Source organism: Mirounga leonina, unplaced genomic scaffold (assembly GCF_011800145.1).
Source record: "Mirounga leonina isolate KUSES-001 unplaced genomic scaffold, KU_Mleo_1.0 Mir_173, whole genome shotgun sequence".
In the NCBI taxonomy this organism is placed as follows: Eukaryota; Metazoa; Chordata; class Mammalia; order Carnivora; family Phocidae; genus Mirounga; species Mirounga leonina.
Genome location: NW_023270447.1, coordinates 51,137,286 through 51,165,244, shown reverse-complemented (window position 1 = coordinate 51,165,244; position 27,959 = coordinate 51,137,286). Strand labels below are relative to the sequence as shown.

The 27,959-nt window shown below is 55.8% G+C and overlaps 1 protein-coding gene across 3 annotated transcripts in view; it reads right to left on the bottom strand.

Moving 5' to 3' along the window:
• The window catches only part of SSBP3 (single stranded DNA binding protein 3), a 162,619-nt gene that overhangs the window by 17,404 nt on the left and 117,256 nt on the right, over positions 1–27,959 (bottom strand). The window contains exons 6-9 of one of the 3 annotated variants that reach the window (XM_035018479.1): positions 8,612–8,692; positions 7,647–7,706; positions 3,445–3,511; positions 3,279–3,355 (exon numbers count right to left, since the gene is read on the bottom strand). In XM_035018479.1, coding sequence (XP_034874370.1) covers positions 3,279–3,355; positions 3,445–3,511; positions 7,647–7,706; positions 8,612–8,692 — 285 coding nt within the window. The remainder of the gene's footprint in view (positions 1–3,278; positions 3,356–3,444; positions 3,512–7,646; positions 7,707–8,611; positions 8,693–27,959) is intronic. The other 2 variants (XM_035018477.1, XM_035018478.1) reach the window with 2 other exon arrangements.

Genomic DNA, 27,959 nt, shown 5'->3' with positions numbered 1-27,959 from the left:
CAAACCAGAGTAAAACCTGTGTGAGACACTCAGGGAAAGGGGCAAGGCGATGCCTGGTCTGCTGGGTCCTCTGTGACATTTAGGCTAAAACGCAGCACAGGCTCAGAAAGTGCAAATGTCAGTCCATTGGGCTTTGAAATCCATAAAGTAGCCCCAAGACTACAGTGTATCTCTTCTTCAGAAAGTTCTGGAGTGGTCACTGGCTATTAAAAATCTTACTCTGCACTTGGAATAACAGGCTGATGATTTCCCACCTTTGTGACTGGTCTCAGCACGGCGCTGTGTATACAGTGGTGCTTATAAAGGCTGCCCGAAGAGGCTGGCCTCCTTTTCTAAGAGCCCAGGCTGTGGCAGAGACAGGACTCTCCCCACCCCGCCGCCCCCGCCGAGCCCGTGTTCTAGGGAGGGAGCGGGGTCCGTGGAACACCCTGCAGGCCCCTCAGGCTGTTTCTACCAGACCTACAGTGGACCCTGTAAGGTGATCACGCGGCTGCCCATTTTGCAGATGAGGGACTAGAGGCCCAACTGCGCTGAGCTGCGGCTGGAACCCTGTTTTCCAGCACTAAGTTCTGAGTTCATCCCTCTCCTGTCCATTGGGAGTGACCAAGAGCGCGCCCTCAGGGGACAGCCAGAAAGGCCTGGGGGCAGGAGATGGGGTGGTCCTGCCCTCAGCCTTCGGGTCCAAAACTTCTAGACTCTGCAGTACCTGCTCCCTGGCTGACCCCAAAACCTGTCCCACACCAGGCCAGGCCCTTCTGCCCCCAGTGAGGGGCTGGGGCAGACATTCTGGGTTGCTCTAAGGGAGGTTTGGCCCTGGAATTTAAGACTGCACTCTACCCAGACGGGTACAGGAGACATGGGCAAAGCACTTTAGGGTCTCCCTATTGATACAGTGAAGTCAAATAAAGAACAAGGGAGACGTTTCCAGAGCCCCTGAGGTCGGCGGAGGTGGGGTACATCAACTGGCCTCATCCCTGGGCTAGTTTCTCACTCCCCGCTGGGTCACCCCTGTCAGGGTCTACATGAGAGCCACACCCTTGCACACCATGTGGCGAGATCAGGAGAGCCACGCTGGACCCAAGAGGCCTTGTTTGGTAAGACTTCAGCCTTTAGGAGCCTCCCCTCTTTAAAGCATGCCACAAGAGTGTGCCAGACTGCTGGTCAGGGGCTCTGCTAAGCCAGGAAGAAGTCCTAAACTTACAGAATACTCTGCTCTGGGTCTGTCTGCTGACATCCATTCCCAGCTTCCAGAACCTCAGGATTACTACAGGCTTAACAAACTGCTAATGGCCTTGGCCAGAAAAAAGAAAAAAAAAAAAAAACAGAAACAAAAACACACACTACTCAAAGCAATCATCAAACCCAGGCAATGAGAGTCCTGAACACCGATTTTCAGCCCCCAAGTTGGAAGACACACATTGCTTACTGGGAGTACCCCATGCCAAGCGTCATGCCCAGAACTTGAGCCTCCCCTTTTGCGCACTCCTCTACAGCAAATGCTGGTCTCTTGCCCATTTTACAGATGGAGCTGCTGAGCCTCCAAGAACCCAGAGGGGTGGGCGGGGGCCTTCCCACTAGATCCTCTTGTGTCCCCAGATTCCCCAGGATGTTGTGGAAGTCCAAGGGCACTGCTCATCCACCCCAAGAGCATCTCTGAAGTGCAGCTGAGGGACCTACAGGTTCCTGACCCAGGAGAGGCAACGCTCTGCTTCACACCCTGTAGCCCCTCCCACGAGTTCCTCAGCGGAGCCACCCGGCAGAGGTCAGCTCAAGACAGCCACATGGCAGGAAGGGGCCACTCTGGTGGCTTAAAAGGAACTGGTGAAAACACAAGCTTTGGGGGATTTGAGGAAAGAAAACAAACAAAGAAACAAACAAGAAAACCAGAACTGCAATTGGTGTGGGCTTGCTTCATTGTAGGATTAGGGGGCCAAGAGAAGACAAGGACCTCCCTAAAATCTTTCAGCAGCACAGATGTTGCAGCCACCACCGAGGAGAAGGCAGTGGGCTGGGTGTGCTGGAAATACAACTCCAGACGGCGCGGAGGACTCTGGGTGTGGGCAGACACCTCTCCCTACCAGAGCGGGCACGTGTCTGTGAGCTTGGGAGCAGGAGCACTCCTCCTCCCCCAGGGAACCGGAAACCTGGGGAGGGGGCCCAGAGAATGCAAACATCTGCACCCTGAATGGGGGGACGGACCCCGACAACAAGCAGACTTCCAGGCAGGGCAGAAAAGGGAAGGAACACCCTACAGCAAAAGCCTCCCGATGTCGCTAAATGAAACTCCCTTCTCCTTATTTAGACTTCCAGCTTCTTTTAGATAGTCAGATCAGCAAACTCTCTGCCACAGTACTACAGGAAACAGAGCCACATTCAAATACTCAGGAGAGTGGGAAGCAACCATGAGAAGGTTCGAGAACAGGAAAGGCCTGTCAGACCCCTGCCTGATGGTCCCGTGGGAGCCTGTCCCTGTGGGGCCTGGAGCTGGGGCATAAGGAGTGACCAGTGTGCTGTAACTGCAGAGCTGGACAGGGCACCTGACGTCATGTCTCCCAGAGATTTCCGAGGGGTCCTCTGTGACAACAGAACCTCTCTGGGCAGAAGAAATCTTAGCTTGGAGCCTGGGACCTGAAACGGGCAGAGGCTCTGGGTGGAAGGGGGTAAGAGGGTCTTAGGGGCCCTGGCCAGCCTAGTCTCCTCTCACTGGGGTGGCATCGCTGAGAACCAGGGGTACAGACTCCTCCTGCCCCCACATCAAACAGGGGGACCGTGGCTTACTAGGGCCCCCTGAGGTCAAATGATTCACCCAAGGACAGACTAACGGTGAGTTAGTTGTAGGCAGAGCTAGGACTGCCTCTCATTCGTGCCGCCTTTGGGTCGCAACAAACTAGGACCCTGAGCCAGTTCGAATTCACCTACCTGGGGTAGGAGGCTTTGGGATTCCCGGAGAACCCACACCACTGCTCGGGCACCAGACCCTCCACCTTCCAAATTCCTCAAAAGCCTCCCACGGAGGATCTGCCAACACCTGGCTGACCTGCTCCCTCAGCTTCCTGGAGGGCCCCTCAACCTGGCCTGCCGCCTACCGAGGGGGGCTGCTCCTGGCTGTGTGGGGGGCCAGCCCAGCCATGGGCAGAGGGGGCAGCTGCGGACTTGGCTGTGTCCTCTCCCCTCACCCGTGAGCTGAGTGACGTGAACGACGGACAGACTGTGGAAGAAGGAGAGTAGGCGGGTGCACACAGATGGCCAGGGAGCTGGACAGACAGACAGGGGGTTACCTGTGGGCCGGGCCCCATGGGCCCCATGCCTCGGGGAGGGTTCATTCTCTGCATTGATCCTCCCATGTTGGGGTGCCCTGTACGAGAGAGCAGGGGAGCTGTGAGGCAGCAGGGGGCAGACAGCACAGACTCCCCACGCCGCAGGCGGCCCCGCCCGGCCCTCTACCTTGTTGTCGGGTGGGATCCATGGAATTGGGCAGCAGTGGCTGGGTCCCAGGAACTCCTCCCGGAGGCTGAAAGAGACGTGAGAGCTGCGCTGAGTGGCTGGGGGACAGAGGGAGACACGCCCGCCTGCCCCGGCCGCCACCACCCTTCTGGGTCCACGCATGGCCTCCCTGACCTGCCGGCTGGGGCTGGGGGCAACATCCCCAGGAGTGGTAGACAGAGGGAGCTGGTGTCAGCAGGAGGTGCTGCTTGGGCGGGACAGGACCCGCCACACACCCTGCTGTCTCCACGGGGCTGTGCCCCGGCCGCACCGCCTGCCGTACACCCCTCCACGGCAGCCTGCCCCCGCGCTCACCTCCCGGACCCCGGCCAGCGTGGTTTAACCCACACCCTGTCTTTCCTTCACCCCATGGAGACGTAACTCATCCTATTCCCTCCCCGAAAGTGTGGAGACCAGGAGACCGCCCCCAGCCAAAAATCCTATCACTACACAGGGGTCTTTTTACAGGGGCGCGGGGGAGGAGGTAGCCTTTGAGGTTTGGATGGGGAAACTGAGGCCCAGAGGCCCAATGGCCCCCCAGTCACCTAGTGGCAGAGCCAGGATGAGCACTCAGGGCCCCCAACTCCCTATCTTTGTCCTCCACATGAAATGCCCCCTTCTGGCCCCAGGGGTGAAGAGGAGGCCTTCCAGAGAGGGGGGAGCAGAAGGCTGAGTGAGAACCTGCTCCCCAAAGCCTGGTGCAAGGGGCAGACGCTGGTGTGATTACTATTAAGAAGGTGAGGACAAGGTTGCCACAGGTTTCCTGAGTGAATGCTTGGCACACTTGCCGTGAAAACCTACTAAAAGTGATTTACTTGGGACTGAAGTGATTTCAGTAGCAATCGGGAAGAAGAAAAAAAAAGGCAACAGAGCTGGAAGGAAAAGCGTGCTTCTAGCAGGACTAAAAACAGGCCCCTGCCTTTGAGAGGGAAAGCGTCTATGAAAGGGACCACCTTTTCCCATCTGCAGACGCCAGTGCCTCTCAAAGGCCGGGCCCCCGGGACAGGGACAGCCACCCCCTCCATCGCCAGCCCTCACCGCGGCTGGGGGGGATGGCCCAGCGGGGAGCTCCACAGCAGCTGTGGAACGAGGTGGAGGTAAGCAAAGAGACTAGTTCTCACTGCTGTCCCGAGCTTCCGAAAGGGCTGTGTGTGTGTGTCCAGTGCGTGGTGGTGCTTGGGGTAGGCCACCCAAACCTGGGAGGACCTGCTGTTTCCAGGGCCTGGGGGTGCTCACAGTCTGTCTCTCTAGCCCCTGGTCTTAGCTCTTCTGACCGCTCGCTTTCTCCCAGCCCTGCTTCCTCTCCCCAGGCTCCCCAGCTCCGAATCATTTGACTGGTTTCTGTCTGCCCACTTGAGGGTGTGGGATATTTCTAGACCCCGGTTACAGGACCCTGGAGGACAAAAGCAGGCCTGCCTCTGCGGCTGTCTGGTTTGGGAGATCCCAGGATGTCGAGGTGGACAGGGGACCGTCCATGTCATAGAATGCCCCCACCTATAATCCTGATGGGGCACCGTGGGGGTAGGGCAATCACTCCCCTCACCAGGTAGCCCAGTGAGGACAGCGACAGTTCTCAAAGGAAGCTCCTCCTTGGGCTCCCCTCACCCTGCTGTGTCAGGACCCAGGAGCAGAGCAGGGCTGCCTGGAGGCTCAGAGGGAGTCTGGGCATCACTTCCCTCCAACCCTCACTGGGGTGACCCTGAGCTGGGGACAGGACGATCTTGGCCCCCTCTACAAGAGAAGGCAGACAGGCCGTGACCGAGAGAACGGGTCTCACGCAGAGAAGGCCGAAGCCCTCAAACCTAAGAAAGAAGCACAAGGACGGCTCGTATGTGGCACTGCAAGCACATGCTGTGTGCACTCGCAGAGCCTGCTAGGGAAAGTGATGCTCTGGGGCCGTCCCACGGGCTCCTGGAAGTAGGCCAGCGCCTCCCCTAGAGCACTGTGGGGTAGGCGCAGGAAGCGTCTGCCCAGGGAACGGCCAAATCCCAGCAGCGTCTGCACGGTCACTCGGCTGCCTGCCCCCGTCAGCCACTGGGCCGGCGGGGGGCTCCTCTGGGACATGTACGGGAGGGCTGCCTGACAAACCCGGGTCCTAGTCTTCCTCTCAGCCCCGCTGAAGCCCACTGTTCACCACCCACCCACTTACTCTCGCTTGAAAAACAGCAATGCTTTCTCTATATACAACCTGTCACCGGGGAGGCAGGCGGGAGGATGGCCTTGTAAGGCTCAGGGGACAGGTCAACAGTCCTTAGCTTCTTGTCCCCCCCCGCCCCCAAGTGCCCTTCTCACTGCCCTAACACAGGAGGTTCCATGAATCCAAGCAAGGCCTGCTGCCTCTGCCCCTCCCCCTGCTACGGGGAGGGGCTCAGCTCACTAGGGTGGCAGAGGCTTCTGCTCAACCCGCAGCCCCAACGGAGGCACTCTCCGCGAACCCCCCAGGTGCAACACCCCTGAGAGGGGCACGTCCCTCCCTGGAGGGCAAACATTTCTTGAGTCCACAGGAAACCGGAAATCGGTATAGATTTCCAATGGTGGGGGAGGGGGTTGGCGGGAAGGTTACAAATTTGTAACGAGAGATGCAGATGTCGGATTCATTGTCCCTTTGCTGTCTTGAGCACTTGCTCATGTTTAATTGATAAATAGGAACATACATGTTTCCTCTCGTGTCCCTTAATTGCTGGAGGAAAGCCACAATGATGGTAAGGGTGCATCAGTTCTCGCCATGGGGCAGAGGTTCATTCGGGCCAAGGAGAGCCCCGAGGTGCGCTGTGGGGGAAGGCGCTGCTGGGGCCCACGCACGTGATGGCAGAAGAGGCCCCCGTGCTGACTCGGGCAGCGTGGTTACAACTCTGAAAGCTCACTGAATTGGGTGAGGGGCAGAGGAAACAGCACTGGGCCGGGAGCTGTAGACCAGCTTGATCTGGCTTACTGCAGGACTCCGGGAAGTCCCTCCTTCACTCTGACCTTCTGTTTCCTTGTCTATGACATACCCAAGGGTCCCTCCTTGTTCAAAAAGGTGGGTCTCTAATTCTTGTCTAAATCTCTCCTTCACGTCAGAGAAAGAGGAAACAAAAGACTTTTGGAGGGAAAAAAATAACTGGAAACATGATAGGCAATTTAACACTAAAATTTCGAGGCCCCTGACTATGAGCATCTCTCCTAGGCCCTGCAGCTCTGCACTTGGAGGCCTTGCTTGCAGAGCCCCGAGAACAGAAACAGTAAGGCCCCTCTAGTTGGTAACTGAACTCCTAAGTTCCAAAGGCAGTAGGGGCTGGACGCGCTGCGCTGGTGATGCGGTCACATCTTTTGAAGGGTTTTTGTAAGGGCACTCTAAGAATCATACATAAAAAATATTTTGGCATGAAAAGAAATCTCCCTAATGTTTCTTTTTAAGCTTCTTTTAAATCCGTCAATCCTCAAAAGATATTTTATCTTTACCTCTCCTGCATGGGCTGAACTACGGAGGGTGGCATGGGGGCCGATTTCTCCAGACCACCTAAGAATTGCCAACCCTAATGGGCCAGCATAAGGCACACAACCCCAGGCTGAGAAGCCCTCCCCGTCAGCAGACCACTTTTCTAATTACACGAACAAATCCTTTCTTGTTTTGAGTTGGGTCTGGGAAAACAGGCAGACATTGCTTAAAAACTCACAAATGTCCTGCTCCGCTGCATCCAGGCTCCTGATCTAAGCATTCCTACGGGCCATTTCTCCTCTTAATAGCAGGATTATATTTACCAGCCTTGGCAATTCTCAAAAGCTTCCAGGAAAAAATGCACGTTGTCAATTAACTTCATTAAGGAGGAAGACCCTTTTCCAAGAAGGGCCTGGAAGGGAGGGGGCAGGGGCATTACCACCTTCTCTAGAATAGCCGCAACCCTGCATTCCCAGCCTGGCTGTTTCTGCTGCTGCCCTCTGAGCTCGAACCGGCTGCCCAGAGCCCACCAGGAGAGGCAGATGCAATGCTTGCAAAGGGACTATACCGGGGACACAGAGCGGACAAAGGGCCCTCCCTGGGGACCTGCCTGTAAGCTACCTCCCACATTCAAACCTGTCCCTTCACCTCCAAATCCTTTCCCCAAATTCTCATTGGAGTCAACGTCCAGCGGGGGGCAAGGGTGGCTGGGTGAGGGGAGAGAGAACATGAAAAGGTACAGTACCTGGTTTCCCATTCTGATCGGGGGCCTGGGGCCGCCTGCGTAGCGCGGTGACATAAAAGGCTGCAATTATAGGGAATTAGTTCAATGACAGCCTGAGCTACTGCACAGGGACAAACACGAATGCGCTCCACGCCACCAAGTCCAGTTTTGTTACTACTAGTCATCTTTTCAACTCTCTTTCTCCCGGTAGCCTCTTCCCTCTGGGCACAACTTCCTCTGGGCAGAGGGAACGACAGATGCGCCCGGCACGGGCGGCTCCTGACTCCGCGTGTACCCACGGACATCTAGTCTGGATGGCAGGAGAGTGCGGCCGGGCCTGGGCACGGGGTGCGGAAGAGCAGTTACAGCGGTGCGGGGCAAAGGAAGAAGACTCTGCTCTCGGGAAGGGCAAATCAACCATCAGAAAGGGACTCCTACACAAAATGTTCAGGGTGTGCGGACAAAGCTGGACACACACACACACACACACGCGCGCGCACGCACACACACAGAAACCACCGACAAAGGGGGTGGGGAAGGGGAGCGAGGATCTGGGGGGGAGCACAATGAGAACGGTAAGGGGCTAAGACGAGGGGCAGGAAAGCTTATCTCAGCAGTGAAAGTGCGCACAGAGAAAGGCTAGGGATGCAGCTTCGCTTACGAACAAATGGTTAACTGAACTCAAAAACCAAACCAAAAGTGAGAGAGGAAAAAACAAAAACGCAAAGGCCGCTGACAAGGTCACAGAAATATCTTTGCTTTTCTTTTGGTTTCATATCCAAGCTGGGTGTGATGTCCAAGGAATGAAGACTATCTGGGGGGGTGGAGGGGTGTATTTTTGTTTTTGTTTTTTTTAAATATCATCTGTCCATAAAGACTCAAAAGCAATGGCTAGAGCACATTTTGATTTTTGTTTTTCCTCTGCTGGCTCTGTCCTCCTCGTGCCCCGCGCCCCCCGGCGGGCGGGCGAGCCACAGTGCTTTTACCTGACTGTGGGGTCCCATCATGCTGCTGGGATTGTGAGGTGGAGGCTGTGCGTGCGGCGAGGGCTGTGACCCCGGAGGACCCTGTGAGGCCAGACAGTAGAGGCAGGTTATAGATCACAGCACATGGAGAAGCGCAGAAGCTTAAAAGAACAAAAATTAAACCAAAACGAAGGGCAGGCGGCGGGCGTGCGGGCGGCGGGCTCTGGTTGGCGGGGAGGTGCGCGCAGCTGCTTGGGTCGCAGGCTCAACGGTGGGCGTGGAGAGCGGGAGGGAGAGAAGCCGATGAGCACACTCACGGGGCGGTTTATAGGGACGGAAAGTAACACCCAGCTCCTCCGTGGAAGCACGCAGGAGCAGGGGCCCGGGCACCGTCTACGGCTGGAGCGGAGTTTGCCATGTTAAATACGCTGGTTGTGACAGGCAAGTGCCCCTGCTCTGCGAAGCGTGCAAGGACCGCTTCTGGGCGTGGGAAGAGCCCGGCAAGGCCCTGGTTTGGGGGAGCTTCCGGTCTGGAGGGGGACAGAGGCAGGATGCGGGTCCCTGGGCCGGTCTACTGAGGGGAGGGAGGCCTAGTGGGTGCACGAGGATAGACAGGAGGAGTCAGGTTGGGCCAGAGATTGAACAAACAAGGGAACAAAAGGATGGATGGTTACCGAGCACCCACTCAGTGAACTCTGTTAATTCACCTTCACTTGAAAATGCCCTCATGAAGTGGGGTTTCTCATTCTTTTTACCAACGAGGAAAACTGGGTCTCAAGGGATGAGGGAACTTGGCCACAGCCACACAACCGGTAGATGGCAGAGCCAGGATGGGATGCCTGATGGAACCAACGCTCACCCGGACTCTTGCAGCCCAGAGCTCAAGCAGGCATGTGCAGAGGGGCAGGGGGACGGGGCTGGAGGCCCCTGACTGCTGGGTGGAAGGGCTGGGCTTTCCACTCCAGCCGGCGGTGAGCCACCCATGGTTCCGAGCTGACCCCAGAAGCCCTGGGCTATGCTGACCTTGACTCCCCTCAGAAGAGATGGGCAGGTGAATTCACTTAAACCACAGGGTTGGTCAAACTGTGGGTTGCAACCCATTAGTGGATGGTGAAATCAATTTAGTGGGTTGCAACCATTGTTTCCTAAAAACCCGGAATGGAATAAAAAAACAGAAACTATCCAACAGCTCCGTGTGTACGAAGGCAAATCTTTTTCACTAACGTCTCTTCGTATTTATACATACGTGCATGTGTGTGTACTGGTTCAGTGTCAAGTGTATTTCCTACTGCAGGTCAATCAAAAAACAGAAAAGGCCCATCCTGGAAGCTCCTTCCTGCCTACTTGGGACGTTCGGAGCTGGACTTGGGGGCTGGTGACAAGGAGCATGCCCTAATTCACTCTTCTCAACCCTCGATCATGCTATTACTCTTGGAAGTCGCTTTTGAGAAAAATCCAAAACCTGCACGGGGGGTGGGGGAAATTACATTAAAGAGGAGAGGGAGAGAGAATCTTTGAGACAGAGGCAGGATTTTCTTTGTCAGCCTTCTCTCTCAGAGCCAGGCTGCCCAGCCTCCCCACCTGCTCAGAAAGCACAGTCCGGAGCCGGGGCGGGGCGGGGCGGAGGGGCTGGTAACAGGCCGCGGGCCTGGAGACAGGGAGAAGAGGTGTGCAGGGAAAGACGGTGGGGGCCGTCCAGGAAGCCGGGGGCGCCACTGAGGACAGGCTGGAGTTTCCTGGCCAAGCGAGGGGCTGCTCACTTCCGGAGAGCTCTGTGGAGCAGATGTTCCCCTACCTGCCACGCTACTAATTTCAACAAGTGTATGTCTTTCTAGCGGCTGCCAGCAACGGCATGGTTTGTTACCATGAGCAATTTTCTTAATTAACAGACATTAATTAGCCATTTAGCAATTTTGCAAGCATTTGTTTAGCGGCTTTCCTAAACATGAATACCACTGTGATAATGGCGCTGATTAGAGGGTCCCCTAATTAACAGTACAGGGAAGGAAAATTGAAATCACATAAATTAAAAAGGGAGGGGAAGCTAATGAAGGCGGGACATATTTGCACCTGCAAGTCTTTTGTACCATGAAACTTGGGTGCAATGTAAACAAAATAAGATAATTCAAAGCCAACCCCCAAAAAAAGAGAAATAAAAAGAACGGAAGAAGAGGGTTCGAGGGTGAGGTCCAGTTGCCAAGAGGGGGCAAAAGGCCTTCTGTTGGTTCTCAACTCTTGGCAAGAAGGGAGCGCCTCCTCCCTCCAACCCTCGTGGCCCTCCCTGGTAAGATACGGTGCTTCCTCAGCGAGAGCGGCATGTCTCCAGGCAGGTCCCCCACACCTGCGGCCCCACGAGCCAGGGGAGGCAAGTAGCGGCTGACTCGACAGCTGACGGTAGGAAATGTATGGAAAGCACCCCAGAGTGTTTGGCCCCCACAGGGGGTCCCAATCAGTGGCAATCCCTACTAAGGGCCAGTGCTCGAGACCAGGTCCGGAGGGCCATTCCAAGCTGTCTCTTGGCCCTGGATTATGGCTGCTTAGGCCCCCCGATATTCAGAGGGCAGGCTGGTACGTGTGCCTCACCTCTCTACCTCCCTCAGAAGCTCCCTGCTGAACTCTAGTAACTGGTCCCCGAACGAGTGGCTGTAGTACAAGTTCGCCTCGAAGCAGCCACCTCAACACAAAGGCCAAGGAGTATTAAGGGCCAGGAGCGGGTGGCTGGTGAGTGAGGCCCCAGGGCAGCCCAGCAACTTCTCTGGCCAGTAGGGAGAGGCGGGCAGTGGGCTGTTAAGTCTGGGGAGGGAGCAGCCTTCTCAGAAGTCTCCTCCCCATGACTTGGAGCTGGGGTTTGGAACACCGAGGACAAGAGAACCCTGGCCCAGGCTAGCCAATTACCCAGAGGGAAAACCCCACCACGATCTCAAGACAGGCACAGATGAATCTCAACACTCGTGTACCCAGGGCACGGAGCTCCTCTCCCACCCCAGGGTAGGTGTTGACCAGGCTCCGCTCGTGTACTTCCCAGCATGGCCCCCAGCACTACTGGGAGCCCTATGAGCCAGAAAGCTTTTCTTCCATGAAGTCAGAAGCCTATCAATTCCTGATGGTCACCCACATCCAGCCAAAGCTCCAACCTCCGTGTCTCTGCTACGTCCACTCAGCCTGGAGCTGTCTGCCACTCGATCTGTGTCTGGACCCAGTCCCCGAGAGGGTGTGCAACAGCACAAGGAGGGGACCTGCACACTTGGCGCATTCTCAGGAGCCTCGGAAAATAGGGCACTGCATTGAAAATGTTTGCTTCTGTTAAGACGACGATGACGACAGACCTGTTTCCATCTCCACAAGGAGGGACAGAATTTGCTGCCCTGTGGTTTAGCGCACCAGTAAGAGGAGTTTCTCTCCTACCCTGCCTTCTCAACAAGAGACCAACAGGTAGGTGCAGAGAAAACAGACTTTAGGGTCTTTTCAACTCGTTACCCGCTTGGTCAAAAGGCTACATAGGAGGCAGACCAAAAAGCATCTTGTTTGAGGATTTTGACCTTCGTTGGGATATTGGGCTTTTCTCTTCCCCAAACTGAACAGATGTGGCAGGCAGGGGGAGAGGATCGAGGCAGAAGGTGGGAGAAGGAGGGAATCATAACACTGATGGTACCGATGAGTTTTCCCACACAGGACGGCTCCCCCATGGGGCCTGCCTGGCTTCTACTTGCTGAAAGCTTTATAAGAACCCAATTAGGTGTGTCTGGAAGCCTGTTTGGCCAAAAAGAGGCCGAGTCCAGCTCTTCTTAGACCTTGGAGGCTTTCCGTCTCAGGAACTGCCTAATCCCCCCTCCCAGCAGGCTGCAGAGACATCTGCAGAGTCCTGGGCTAGACTGGAGTTGGGGGTCCCACTGGAAGCTTGGGGAGAGCTATACCTGCCCACAGACACTTGTTTGTTGGGTGGCCCTGATAGATCATCACTTCTTCCAGTATCCTTCATTTACAGGGGAGAAAAGAGATGCCCAGGACAGATGCCCTGTCCGAGACCATAGAGAATTCGTTGGTGGCTGAGCCACATCTCCTAACCCCAGCGCAGGGGTCTCTTCATGATAATCACGTTCCTGTCCATTGTAGGTAAAGAAACAAGGTCTGGGTTCAAATCCGGACTCAGCCACTGACTGCACTTCCCTCGTCAGAGAAATGTGATAATGGGATAATAATGAAGCCACACGTCACCTGCATTTAGCTCATGTAACCCTGGACTCCTGGCTGGAAAGGCTATCAGTCGCTCCATTTTACACCTCAAAAGGGTGAAGCCACTTGCAAAGCTATTAAGCGGTGGAACCAGCCTCCAAATCCGATTCTAGAGCTCCAGCTGGCCCACTACTCTAACAGCCCGCAAGTGACGCCTCCGTGTCACACCTGGAGCACGAGGAGCAGAAAGGAACAAATCCTAGAGGCTGAAGGATGTAGGGGTGCAACTAGTCGCTCACCCACATACGTATTCTGGATGCTGACCTCAGGGGTCTAGCCAGCCCCATATCCTGGGGGTGGGTCACGGAGGGGCATCAGACTCGTCTGGCCCTGGCCTGGAACTCCCAGGCTAGCTGGGGAGAAGGATGAGGATGTGACAAATGAATTCGTGTCCGTTTAAAATGCCATGGGGTCCAAGAGAAGGTGACAGGTAAACTGAGGCCCAGGATGGCTGGAGAATGTAGGCCAACAGGGAGCTGGGATGAGAACTGAGGTCCCTTGACTGGTCAGAAGTCTTTCCACTGCAGTGACTGCCCCCCATGGGGTGACGGCAGGGAGGCCTACACCCGGGAGAGACCCCAATCAGGAAACCCTGTGACCGAATCTGGGAAAAGAAAGCAGCAAACGTGCCCACTTCCTGCCTGGGCCTTCATTCTGCCCCAGACCCTGTTAATGGACTTGCCACTCTGTCTCTGGCAGTCCCAAGATCTCGGACCGGAGATACACAATTCCTGCACTTCCTTATTTTTTCCTGCAATCCCACCATTGGGTAGCGTCTAGCAGCCTCTGAGAGCCACCTAAGCAGGGCCTGGGGAGGCTCGGCAATGGTGTGATCGAAGCAAACACTGGACACCGAGAGTTCAGTGAGAGAGCCTTTGCTGTCACGGACATGGAGGGGAGCAGAACACCCCCAGGCACAAGGGATCCACGGTCTCTGCAGAAAGGTATGTCAGAGTGTCAGCACAAGCCACCCATACCTCCGGGTCACAGCCGGGTTGAGTCCCTGCACTTCACCTGAAGACATCCTCGAGAGGTAGACGGGCTTATGGCATGACGGGGGAAGCGTCAGGTTACAGAGACCTAGCATCCACTCCCAGCTCCTGCAGGGCACACTGTGAATCCAGTTTTCCTCATAAGGGGAAAGGGACATCACAGTGGGGTGGTGCAGGTGACAGCGCTAGGCACATGGAAGGTCCCCAGTCTTCCGTGGCCGCTCGCTGCCCATTTACAAGGAAAGCAGGAGTGAGGCCTGCTCTGCCAGGAACACCCTCCTCAGCCTGTTGAAAGCCCACACACCCTCCCTCGAGAAGTCTGCTCTGCCCAGTCACGGTGCACTCCGAAACACGGGGCGTCCTCTTCGGACATTGCGTCTGATCAGGAGACACCGCGTCCGCTGCTCGAGGGCGCGGGCACTGCCTTCCACCCCATGTGTACATCCTGGGCAGGGCCCGAGGAGGGCAGCGAGTCTTGGCCAACGCGCGGACCCCACAGCCGCAGCCAGCCAGCCCCTGGGTGGACACATCTAACACCTCTGAGTTTAAGGCACCAACAGGGTGACCAAGCTGGTCCTCTATAAACTAAAGACTCTTATGGAAAAGAGAGGATAGCTCTTTAAAATTAAAAGCCAAATAGAAAAAAACCGCAGTGATTTTTTTTTTTTTAAGGGGAAAAGTAGTAAGAGCTACATGCTAAGTTTAATATTTCCAAAACTCACCACTCCTTCACCCAGCACCACCTCGCGCTCCCCAAAGCTGCCTTTCCCTGACTAGAAATCATGGACTCTCAGGGAAACAGAGCCGAGACTTAACTCCAGGCTTTCCGGGTGCAGAGGCGAGCCCGGGAGACAGCACATATGAGAACGAGCTGTGGACAGGGGCAAACGGCCGGGCTCCAGAGCCCAGGGCACTCGGGCTGGAGCTCTGTCTTGTCTCCCTGAGCCATGGGCTGCTCATTGACAAAGGGGAGGAGTCTGGGTGACACGGAGTTCAGGTTCCTCACAGGGAAGCCCAGAGACCGCTCTGTAAGCCGCAGAATGCTACCTGCTTTACCACTGGCCAAATCTGCCTTCTGTCTCCACAGAAGGCCTGTGGGAAAGGCACTTGAAGTCTCAGGTGGCTCAGAGACTCGACTCTCCACACATCCCCATCCCTCCTCACTCATGGGGCCCCTGGCCTGGCAAGGCTTGGAGGGGTAGGTTTTATCGACTGGCCGCAGGGACGGATGACTTGCATTACTAGGGGCCTGTGTCATCTGCCTGTGGGGTGTGTCACTTTAACTGAGTGAATATAAAATTGCATTAATTCTACACATGGTAAAAAGCATGCGGTAGACAATCCAATTTGCTCCTTGGACACAGATGCTAACAGAAAATGCTGTAAGCCCATTCTGGGGAGAGGGGGCCGAGGTGTGCCCGAGTGCCACTGACCACCCCCCCAACGTCCGTCAACGCAGTCCACCTCATCCCTGGAGCGCAAACTTGACCACCTGGCTGAGTGAGGGAGGGAGAGCTTTAGCCGCCCCTCCCCTTTAACATGCACCTCATCAGAGGCAAAGTTTTTTCTTTACTACTGTGACCCACGGGAACAAAGTTGTCAGTGGCTCGCACAGCTGCTTTCCTCCCCCGCCTCTGTCTGGCCCCTCCAGGGAAGAGGCTTCTCTGCGTGTGTGTATGTGGGAGGTACGGGCCAGAACTGGAGCTGAGGTTACCAACTCGAGGGCAGAGGGAGCCTGAGCCTTCTGTGTGCCCACCCAATGTGAGTCTGGGACACACCCAGCAGGTCATCAGGGGGCTGAGCTGGGCCACCCCCGACGGCATGACCGCCCAGAGAGCTCCACGTCAGGGGCAACTGGCTGCCTAGGAAATGAGCCCACAAGGGTCATGACCCTCCGTGGGCACTAGACGAGGACAGGTTTGGCCAGAGAGAGATGAAGTGGCAGTGGCCCCTCCTCCTAGATGGTGGGGAAGTCGCCGGTTAGAGGGAGCAGGACAGCACACGACGTCCCCCCTTTGGGGTCACCTCTGCATACCATCAGCAATCTACACAGCCACCAAGGTCCACTCTGTGCAAAGATCAGCAGAAGACTCATTGATTTCTGTCTGAGCAAAGGCCCCAGCTGACCTCCTCTTCTCCCCACACCTCTCCGAGCAGCCGGGACAGGGCTGGGCAGACGGCAAGGGCGAGAGGCCCACAGACTTGTGAATCTGGTGCCAAGACACTCACGGGAGGTGCTCAGCGAATGTTCTCAAGAGGTATGAGGCATGCTTGCCCCACAGAGACAGAGACAGAGACGCAGAATCAGCAGGCGATGGTTTTCCAAACAAAGGGAGGAAGTGTGGCGAATGAAAGCAGTGGCAGCGTCCAAGACCTAATGCAGAGCTCTGGCACACACCGCCTCCCCCGCCTCCACCCCCAGCCCTATGCAAAGACAGGAAGACTGAGCCCCATCTCACTGGTCCCGGGGCCAGCCTCGGTGGCCTGCACCACACCGTCCGCATACCCAGAATGGAGGCTGGGGTCAGGGCAGTGCGAGGACCCCAAGCGCGCGGCCACCATGCTGAGCGAGAAGAGGAGCTGGCAAACTATGGCTCCCGGCCACAGACGGCCTGCTGCCTGTTTTTGTAAATAAAGTTTTATCGGTACACGTGTACCCTGTCCAGAGCTGGGTCGTGCTTCCGTGGCAGCGCTGTGACAGAGGCCAGATGGCCCACAGAGACTAAAATATTTACTATCTGGTCCTTCACAGAAAATGTGTGCTGACCCTTACAATAGGTAATGGATTTCAAGGTTGAAGAGGGGGGAAAAAACTGGGGTCTTTTACAATCCTCAAGGTAAGATAAAACAGGACTACATCTACTTTCTGATTTTTAACCTCAAATCTCTCCAATAAGACAAATGAAGCAAAAATTAACCCCAGTGATGATAAGAAAACTGAAGTCATTTATTGGAGCCATGAGATTTCCCACTGAGGATGAACAGAATGAGCGCCGGCCAGGGGTCAGCAACCCCGAGCTCTGGTTCTCCCACCACGACGCCATGCGGCCAGTCTCGGAGCCCTGGTTTTCCTGACTACTGGTCTTGCACAAAATGACCTTTCCTCATCATAACCCAACAGCCAGCATTCACATCCAGCTGGCTGGCCCCAGAGTCTCTCCTTGTGGATCATCTCCCTGGTCTCCTCGCCACAGTGCTGGCGAATGCCAGCACAGAACATTCTGGGGACTCAATTCCAGCCCTTGGTTCTTTCAGCAGGTTCATGCTGTGTGACTTTCTCCTTTGCAGTGAATTTCTCTAGGGTCATCTCGGGAAGGGGATCTACCTTGAATGGCTATGGTCGGGGTGGGGTGGGGGGTAAGAGAGGTGACTGTGCCTCCAGCTGCTAAACCTTCGGAGCCCCGCTGCGAGAGATTCTTTGTATGTGCCTGTGTCCATATAACCAGGCACCTTTTCAGGGACACAGGAGAAAGCATGCGCAGGGCCCAGTCCACCTGGCAGTGCATCCAGCCACTGGGTCCCAGCACCCTGGGCAGAGGGTGCGCTAAGCACCGGAGACATAGGAACAAGCAGTGGACCTCCCTGAAAGAGTCCCAGGCTGGTTGGAGAGACCCAGGTTTCACTATTTCCACGGCAGCGCCCCAACAGAGGCACGGAACCAGGCGCCCCAGGGAGTAAGAGGGCAGCAATGGCAGAAACATCACATTTACGCAGGACCTGGAAGGAAGAACAGGTGTCCTCTGGCAGAGAAGAAACAGAAGGGCTTCTGCGCTGAGAGACTGGCCCCTACGCTGTAGAGGCAGTGTGACCACGGTGCTGGAGGGCCATAGGCACAGGTCGGAGACCCTGGGGCTGGGACCTCCAGGCTGAGAAGCGGGGTCATTAGCCTTTAGGAGCTCGTGCATGAGTGTGGCAATCAGATCTAGGTCTTGGGAATTACTTATCTGTTCCTTTCCTTTCCAAAGATGTTTCTATGGTGTCTCTCAAGTTAGAAATCAAGACTTGTGGCCACTGGAAAACTGAGTTCATGGCTATCTGGGGTGCTAACTACATACGGAGTATGCACCTGCTCTCCCCACTAAGCTATGCTTTGGCCCTGAATAGCTAGCCTTCTTTAATGTTGGTGAAGGACCTGGGACCCAGGGGAAGGTTTCCAATACCCAGTCCTAGCCATGTGGGCTTCTGGCCAGGATCCAGAGAGCAAACCTCGCTCTCCCCGACCATATACTCAGTGCAGTAGAGAACAACTCTGCGGGCAAGCAGGAGGGGTAGAGACTGACCCAGAATCCAGAACCACACCAATCCCTAGGAACACCTAACCTTGCCAAGAGAACCAAATCCCCACTCCCCACCCCCCACCCCCAACCAAAAGATTGCGTTTTGCTCTGAAAATGGATAGTGCTGCAAAGATGCATCCTACTCCTGCCCGCCAGCCTCCACACCACCTCTCACCGGCGCTCAGGCTCCGCTGTTAATCACAACGGCACAGGGAAGGCGAGGTGCATATTAAAAAGGCACTGCCTCATCCGCCCAGAGAATTCCTGTTCTACTTTAAGCTCTCCAGACACACGCACGCACACAGCCTTCATCCCACTACCCCTTCGCACCCCGACAGACAATCCACAAAGTAAGGATCTCATCATATCCAACTAGGAAGGGAAGACACGGGGCTCTGGAAGCCACACATCCAGAATGCCAGAATTCATCTCCTCATGTCCACCGAGCAGAAGAGGGCTGAGCTGGGAACAGGAAAGTCGGCCACGGTTTTCCCTTTGGTTTGCAGCTCCCTGGACGACTGGGTGGTCTCATGCCTCCTCCTACTCCCCGAAGGGAGCAGCTTGGGGAATGGCCCAAGATATCATCTTCCTTCCTCAGCTAAGGAGAAGCAACAGGATGGGGCAAGGGAAAGAACCAGGACCCTGGGAAGAAATGGGTTTAGGAAGCCTGCCCAGAGTCACGTGGAGAACCTCAACAGAAGCATAAAGGGGCAGCTGAGTGTGTGTGTGTGTGTTGGGGCGTGGGGGTGGAAGAGCCCCAGAGTCATGGCCACCATCTGCAGTCCCCCCACCCCCGCCATACTTACTCACCTCGCCTGTAAAATGGGATAGCCCACCTCCCAGAGAGCTGAAGGACTGAGATACTGAGAGTCAAGTACTTAGTCCAGTGCTGGGAACTGACCCTCACCAAAGGAGGTGGCTTAGACCTTCCCCACCTCAAGGAATCCTTAGGGAGCCCCCTCCTTCTTTGACTCAGCTTTCCTAGGACCCCCATCCCAGGGTGCTGCCTCGTGGCCTGACAACAGTCTCGGGCTAGAAGCACAGTCCTCACGCAGCCTGCCTGATGCTGAGTGCTCCTCAGCAAACTCTGTGGGAGTCATCTGGCCCTTGAAGGGGTCGCTTACTTCTTCTGCCCCAAAAGTCTTTGATGCCCCAGGGGACAGGAGCCGGGTCTCTCCTGTTTACCACCGCACCTCCCGTGCCCGCCCCTAATGGGGATACATGTCAGAGATGGGCAGATTAAGGCCCAGAAAGGCAAAGCCACTGCCCTAGGATGGACTGCACGTCTCCAAACTCTTAGAGCCTTTTCATAACTGCAGAGTAAGTTTCTTGGGACCAGATACTATAATTACTCTGAGGAAGAGGTACTTCATCAGATCCACATTTTGGGTGTATGTTTTTTGACCTTGGGACAAGGATAGGGCAAGACTTAGTCAAAGTCTCCTTGAATAAAAGTGACCCAAGACTGAAGAGGCTTCTAGAAGGGGAGGGGAGAACTGTGCAGTCTACAGAAGAGGCCACGTAGATGTGCTGGAGGTGCAGAGGCTGGATCTAAGAGCGACAGTTCTGGCCCCTGTCCTGGGGATCAAGAGCTGGTCCAGTAACGGTGTGAAGGTAGCAGGGGTTAGATGACAAAGAACTGTGAGTGTCTTACCAAGAACCTGGACTTTATTTCTCTAATGCAAGGACATCATCAATAGGAAGAATACTCGGCGGAGGGCAATCAGCCACCTGGCTGGCCTGCAGTTAGCCCAGGCTGGGGTCAGCCCCGTGGACTGTGAACACCTGCAGACAGGTTCTGTCTGGCCTCCCGACCCTGGGAGGCCAGCAGGGCTGGGCAGAAAGCTGTCACTCGAATGTGTACTGAAGGAACAGATGACTAAACGCACTGATCGCCAGCCCCTGGGAAGGAGAGCTTGTGCGAATTTCTGATCTGCCTTTCATTCTGACCACATTTCCAAATTCCTAGCTGGTGAAGCAGGTAGAAGCTGTTCCTATTTTACAGATGGGGAGCCAACACTCAAATGATACCCAGGTGAGGCCCACCAGTAACAGAACTCAGGATGCCAGGCAAAGACCCAGCCCCTGGGCAGGAGAGTTGACATTAACTCACAATAAGGAGCTCATATTAATGAGCCTGGCAGGAACAGAATCAGAAGCTCCTGGACATGCAACCTGCTTCCCTGCCTCTACCTCCCCTGCACACTCCCCCTGGGTGGACCAGGGAACAAGCAGTTAAGAGTCAGGTTAGGGCAGGATTAAGTGAGATAACACATTAAAGGGACCAAGCAGGGCCTGGTGCTTAGTAAGTGCCTACTACGTCAGTCTAACTGAAGGGCTAAGTACTAAAAAGCCAATCTGTCTCGAAAATATCCAGAACCTCTCCCACACATCACTGCCACCAAGGCTGTGCTGAGGCCCTAAGAAGACTCTCTTCCTGGAAGAGAACACTCACAGTGGCCCTTGCCCTTGGATGAGCTGCAAGACAGAGCTCCACCCTGACCCCCGGCTCTAAGAACAGCCCCAGGACATTCCTACATGTGTCCACAACACAGAAACCCAAGTGTTTAGCCACCCCAGGCACCAGGTAGGGCTTCATGGGCCTCATGTCATGGCCTCCTCACAAGTGCCCAAGAGTTTGGGGCTATCTTCACCCCCAACTGTCAGGTGAAGCAATGAAGTTCAGATCGGTTAGCTGACTTTCTCAAGGCAACCCACGTGCCAGCCCAGGTTGTGTGACCTCGGGGCCTCCAGGAAGGATGGAAAGCCTTCAGGGAGGGTGAGGGGCGGATGGCGGATGAGCTTCTGGGGGCCCAGGTGCTCGGCTTCTGACTGATCATCAACATGGATCCTGAAGCCGATGGGTCAAGTTTCCATGGCAGTAATAAACCATCGCCGAACACGGGTGTGTGTCTCCCTGGGAGGCATTGTGGTTTGCTGAATGAGTGCTCCTCAGCACAGCTGCGGACCAGTGCCCAGAGAGGTCGGGTAACCTCCCCGGAACACAGGGTCAGGAAGTGGCACTGGGGGGTGGGGAGGTCCTTGCTCCAAAGCCCCCCCATACAGCCACGGCGCCTTGTGTTGCCCTCCCCCGAGGTGTCCATAGGAGGCCTCTTTCAGGGCCAGTGCTCTGCTACTCCCCATCCCTGCACTGCATACAGAGCTGATGTGGTGCCCCCCCCCCCCCCCCCCCCCCCCCCCCCCCGGGGGGGCCCCCCCCCCCCCCCCCGTCAGGGAGCCCCTGGGATAGCCCAGCACCCAGCCTGGCGGTGACACTTCATAAAAGCTCTGGCCCCCGGCCATACTCTTGCCAAGTGTAACCCCGCATTTTAGTATTATCAAAAGACAGGGGCTTGCTGAATAGCAAGTGGGCCTAGCCCAGGGGTTTCATTTATCCCAAGGCCTTCATCTGGGGGAGGGAGCTGGTCCGGGGAACATCAGCTGAGGAGTTCATTTAGGCAGAAACAGGACATGAGCCCAAAACCCACACTGTGGATCTGCTGCTGTATATCAGCTCTTAGAAGAGCACCTCACAATTAGCACTCAGCGAGATGTGAGAAAGCCCTCTGACCCCAGCCCAGCCCCCTGGCCCAGCCCAGACTCCCCAAAGGGCAGTTTCCTTTCAGCGTGGTGTGATCTTATTCAGGGGGGTCTATTCTGAGCCACATAATGCCAAGGCATGTTATTATAGGATTCCGCTGGAATTCTCTTCCTCCAACCTCTTCTGCTACAAGGGCTGAGGAATTTGACCTTTTTTTTTTTTTTAAAGGAAAAAAAACCTCAGCATGATTTGCACAGAAGGTGGAAGCAGAAACACAGGAGGGTCTACCCCCTCAGCCAACTATGAAGAAACAAAACAAAAACACAGGGGGCTCCTCCACCCTCGTGAAAGGCAGGAGGATCTTGGCAGGGGGTGGCAGGGGGAGGGTGGGGATGGACACGGCAGCGGTGCTGGGACAGGGGACAACACAGCAGAGCGGCTCCCAGACACAGGAGAAAGTCGAAATCTAAGAGAAACCCCAAGTAAAAACCTAGGACTAAAGGGGAAAAGGGTGAATCAGCCCAAGCCTTTAACACACGAGAGGTGAAGGGGCTGCTGACACCAATCCTTGAGGATGGGATCCATAAAAGTCAGAGATCCGAGTTGGCTTACAGCTCAGGAGGAGAGAGGGGCGCACTGGGGTCTCCAGGGCTTAAAGCAGCAGCAGTAAGAACTAGTCTGAGCCTCCCAGCTCCCAGAGTCCTTCCGGAAGACACTGCCAAGGGAGCAGAGACCTGGGGCGGCGGGGGGGGGGGGGGTCCTCGGTGGGGAGGCAGAGGTGCCCAGCAGCTCCGCGTTAGGGGGCGGTCGAGGCCCGCGGAGTGGCCGGGTGCTTTGTTACCGAGCAAATCTCCCAGGCACTGACTGCTGATGCATAGCTAACAGGGCGGCAGACATTGATTTATGTTCAACTTTCCATTTCATCAGCGAGAGTTACGGCGCGACACGCGGAGTTCAGGATTTTCGGAGGGGCGGAGAGGCGGCTCGAGTGTGCAGACACAAACATGCCCGCACGCGTGCCCACGGGCACACGCGCCGCTCAAGGCCGCAACTTTGTTTTCCCTTTCAGGAGGGAGGGCGAGGGGGCCGGCAGCCTGGCACGTCGGGAGTAACCTTTTGTGGGCCGTTGCTAGGAGCCCCGGCAGGGTCATCTGCCGCTGGGCAGACGTTAGGCACCAGGCTGGCTGCCGGGCGGGGCGGGAGCACAGCCTGACCTTTGTGGAGGTGGTGTTGGCGAGAAAAAAAGGCTTTTTTTCCCCTTCCTTCTCTCCTGCCCTGGTCTTCCCACATAGGTCGGGCAATTGTCGGGGGCCGGGGGGGCGGAGGGGGGCCTGTGTGTGGGTCCACAGCCCAGGCGACAGTTTCCCAGCAGCCAGGGTTTCAACAGCCCTCTAAGGCACCTAAGGCCCAGAGAGGGGAGGATGGCTCTGCAAGGACACACAGCAGTTTGGCAACGGGGCTGGACTCAAACCAGGACGCCCAACACCCAGGGCAGCGGGCTTCAGGCTTAAAGCGCTGCTGGCTTGCTCGCAGTAGCCAGGGGAGGGGCTGCTGCGGTGCTGTGGGCACCACGTTGGCTTGGAACAGGTGGGGCTGGGGTGGGAGCAGCCTGGGGCCCAGCAGTTGGGGTGCCCCGCCTCCTGTCTAATCCTTCTCAGCGGGGGTGACCCTGCCTTCTGTCAGTCTGGAGGCCGACAGCAGGGTGAGGGGCGGGGAGGAGGGCGTGCTTCTGTCCCCTGAAGGAACTGGCACACTCCCTCCCCCCGACACGGCATCTCTGTCCTCCTCTCCCACAGACCAGCCCCTCTACCAGAACCCCTCCTGCCCGCAGCGATGGAGCCAGGGCAAGGGGCGCGGGGGCCAGAGCGTGGGGCCCAGAAAGGGAGGGGATTTGCTCCCCCACAGAAAGGTGTTCATCAAGAAGCTCTAGAGTCTACCACCTGGTCCAGGCCCGTCTTCCCTGAGCAACTCTCTGGCCAATGTGAGCATCAGTTTCTTCATCCGGAGTGGGAATGCCGTTAGCTCTCAGGCCGACCTCACGGGGTCAAATGGAATCACACACGGGGATACCTTTTCTAATCTAGAGAGTGTTCCACCAACAACTACAAGAGGAGGTCAGACAGTTCCACTTTAGGACCTGAGGGCACTGGCTGGGAGCCTCAAGGGGCAAGGGGGCAGCCACAGGACCACATGTAGGGCCCCCTCCCTTGGAAAGCAAAAGGTCTGACAGGGTAGGAGGCACCTGACATCCTCTCACTACCCCAGTCCGATATAAGCCAGAACCCTGGGCATCCTCCCAGCTCTGCTTCCTCCCGGCTCCCACATCCAGTAAGGGGCTGTGAGCTCAGGGCAGGGAGGTGCAGGCCACTGCACTTAGTCATCACTGCCGCCCAGGGCTTGGCCACCCCCCACCCAGGGGACCACAGCCTGGAATCCACACTTCCACAATGGCAGCCTGCCACAAGCCCAGCCCCTCCAGGCTGCTGGGGGTCTTCCTGGAAGCGGGTCACTCCCCTTAGGAACCTTCCATGGCTCCCCTGTCTTTAAGTTCAAGTCTCTATCCAGGCCTCCTGCCATCCCAAGCTTGCCCCTTTCACACCCACGTCCTGGCCTACTGCCCCCTCTCTCTCCCCACTCACTGGCAACTGCCTCCTGCTCAGGCCTCACTCCTCTATGCCAGCCCCTGAGGGACGTTTCCCAGATGGACCCCAGGTTAGGCCAGATGCTCCTTCGCCTGTCACCGTGGCACTGGACCCTCAGTGTAATCACTCCCTGCCTCCTCCACCAGATAGTGAGCCCCTCGAGGGCAGGTCCAGGGCTGCCTCTTTCATCTTCGGTGCTCACCAAGGCTGCGTGATTGGGAGGCCACTGTGGCCTTAGAGACCACGTCTGGCCAACGGGCTAAGGGATGACCAGCAAGTCGGCCGGGCCTCACACGGTTTAGGTCCCAGCCTCAGATTGACCATCCACCAAATGGGGACCCATGCCCTTCTCCCCATCAAATCCTCCCTTTGCAGCAGGCTTTGAAAACCACACAAACAAGATGGTTAGCTTCTTCCCAAGCCTCTCCTAGTCCCGCCCTGGCCCTAGTCAGCAGAGAGGTCTTTCCTGCCGCTGCAGCTTTCTGGCAGGAGGAATGGCAGCTCACCGTGTTGCTGCCTGCTTCCCGCCGGAGAGGAAGGCAGGAAATGGACAGCACTCGGCCCAGCTCCTGAGAACTGCCTGAGCTGCTGCCACCGGCAAGCCCGCATTTACTGGGCTTTGATCCTCCCTGGAAACACACCATCCCACCCCAAGGCGCTTAGTCCCCAGGGCCCTCTACTGGGCATCAAGTCTCTACTTGGTTACACTGGTGCCAAGGAGCTCACTACTTTGTTAAGTTGGCAAGTGGTAGAACTGTCTTCCATACTCAAATTGGCCTCCCTCTTCTTTTCTCTGAAGGATCTGAGATCTAAGGGCTGAAGCCTTGCACAGGCAGGTCTGAGTATCTTTTTTTTTTAAGATTTCTTCTTCTTTTTTTTTTAAGATTTTATTTATTTATTTAAGAGAGAGAATGAGATAGAAAGAGCGGAGGGTCAGAGGGAGAAGCAGACTCCCTGCCGAGCAGGGAGCCCGATGTGGGACTCGATCCAGGGACTCCAGGATCATGACCTGAGCCGAAGGCAGCTGCTTAACCAACTGAGCCACCCAGGCGCCCGATTTCTTTTCTTCTTTAAGTAATCTCTACATCCAACGTGGGGCTCAAACTCACAACCCCGAGATCAAGAGTCACACACTCTTCCGACTGAGGCAGCCAGGCGCCCCTGGTCTGAGTATCTTCTATATGGCCGAACTTCAGATATTTCAAGTCAGTCATCAGAGCCCTCCTGGGGCTCCTCTCCCAGAGAAACCCCAGTTACTTCTGCGGGAAATGAGGAGAGTACCCCCTATAATCTCAAGAGGAAAGGTCCAAGGTCATGTGTATCTATCTCTCCCTCTTATTTTTGGATCATTTCTAAGGTTTCTGGACTATGCACATCATATGCTTCTCTCCCCTCCCCCACAACTGATGGGGAGGGTTCTCTGGAGGCAGACCTCAGAGGTGGGTGGACTCGGCTAGCACTAGGCTAGCATGAACGAGAACTCACCGGAATGGGGGGACATGTCAACCCCAATTGTGCCCCCCTACAATGGAAAGTATCTGGGCATGTTAAGAGCAGAATGTGATGAGCTTCTGGCAAAGGGAGCTAGATTCTCCCAAGACTATCCTTTCCAGAGAAGGCTGTCTTTAGCCCTTTGACGTCTGCTGGGTCTCAGCAATACCAGTCTCCATCCTCAGTGCAGTCGGCCCCCAGGTTCTGGCCACCACAGAGCTGACGGAGCAGGCGCACAGTGAATTGTTCTGGAACACAGACCTGGCTGAGGCATTATCCAGACCAGGGTGCTCCAGTGGCTCCCACTACCTCCGGATGGAGCCCACAGTCCTCCAAAAGGTCCAGCAAACACTGCCAGCAAACCCTCCAGCCCCGTCTCCTACTGAGCACCTACCTATCATCCACCTCACTGGGACACCATCCCAGACCGTGTTGCCCCCAGGAAGCCCCTGGGCAGGCAGGCCCCTCCATTTCTTGCCACAGGGCATGGGTTACCCATCAAGTCTCTCTGGTAGGCTGGGTGCTCCTGGGGGCAGACTATGGTTGATCAGTTCTGGCCTAGAGTCAAGCCCCCTGCCCTCACAGAGGGTGCTGATCACTATCACTAACCACAGTGCCATCTGCCTCTGGGCCTCCACTCTGCATCTATATATGAAGCCTGGACTCGATCAGGCATGGCAAATACAGAGGTCACATACCACCACTTACATCCCCGTGTTCATGAAAGACGTCGCCCATCAGCGTCTGCTGAGCCCGCACACGGCTTCAGAATCATTCTCAACAGCGTTCCAGCAGCCACCACCAACCCATCAGGGCTGGCGTCTGAACAGAAACGTTGCCTGCTTTTGAGAGAAGATGGCTAGAGTTTCTCTTTCTCCCTCCATCATTTCCCTCCTTTGCTCTTGTTCTCTATTCTCTCTCTAGACAATCAGACGTGTAGCTGACCGCTGTGGAAGAACACTGGGATCCAGGACCAGCAAGCCTGGGCTGAGATTCCGGTTACAGCCCACAGCTGATAACTCCGCGCAGGTCATTCACCTTTCCCAGTCTCACTCTCCCAATCAGCCATGGCCCCTCTGCAGAAGCACTGTGATCAAAATGAAAGTAAGTTGCAGGTCTAAAAACACTACATAACTGAAAACAATCACTGGAATTTAAAACAAAACAAGAACAAAAACAGCCTGTACTCAGTGCTCCCTTCTTCGTGACCCCTGCCCTCCTGCCATTCCCCAGCTCTAGACTTAGAAATCCTCATTGGAGGGTGCCTCCCTTATAACTACCTTAGGGCCAAGGAGCTGGGGGCCCACCCACACCAGCAGGCCTGGCCAAAACTAAGCTGAGTCTGCCAGATGTGCAGCCCAACTGACTTAAGCTGCATGGGGAATAAAAAAAATGCCACTGCTTGCTTATATAAAATCCATCTGGATCCAAAGCAGAAAATCCAAGTTGGAAAGGTCCTCCGAGAACATCTGGTCCACCCTGCTTCATCTCCTAGTGAGGAAACTGGGGCCCAGAGATGGGGAGCAACTTGCCCAAGGTCACTCAGCAAGTACATGGACAAGCAGGGGACGAGAACAGGTGTCCTCAGGCTATCGTCTTCTGTATCCTTCCCCACTCCAGAACACACCCCTGGACCCTCCAAGCCTGGTCAGAATGAGGACCTAGAGCTTTGGGGCTGGCTGGGCTCCACTCCAGGTAACGTGAGCAACACCAATCAACTCAGTTCAAACATTTGCTGGGTCCCTAGTGCATGCCAGATGCTGGGGATGCCAAGATGAAGGCCGTCTTTTTACAAGGAACGCACAGAAGTAGAATGTCCTTGCTAAGTTCTACCATAAGCCCAAGAACCCCCAAATACTCCCCAATATTGTGAGGTATGGTCAGGCTGGGTCCTAAACCACCTCTCTGCAAGCCCTCAACTTGCTACCAGACACATCTCATGACACAGGACCAGGGTTCTGTCTACCTTAGACACCTCAACACCAAATAAGAAAAAGCCAACAGACGGAACCTAACGTGTGGATGGCCACACCTTCTGACCCCAGGAGTAGCCTTGCAGCCTGGCAGTCTAAGGAAGTAAGCCCACCGTGTTCCTTTCTGAGGCGCTGGGATGGGGGGTAGACAGCTGCTCCCTCCCACCCACCCTGGAGGCCCCAGTGGCTTCGAAATTTAGCACCAACTGGGGGCGGAGTC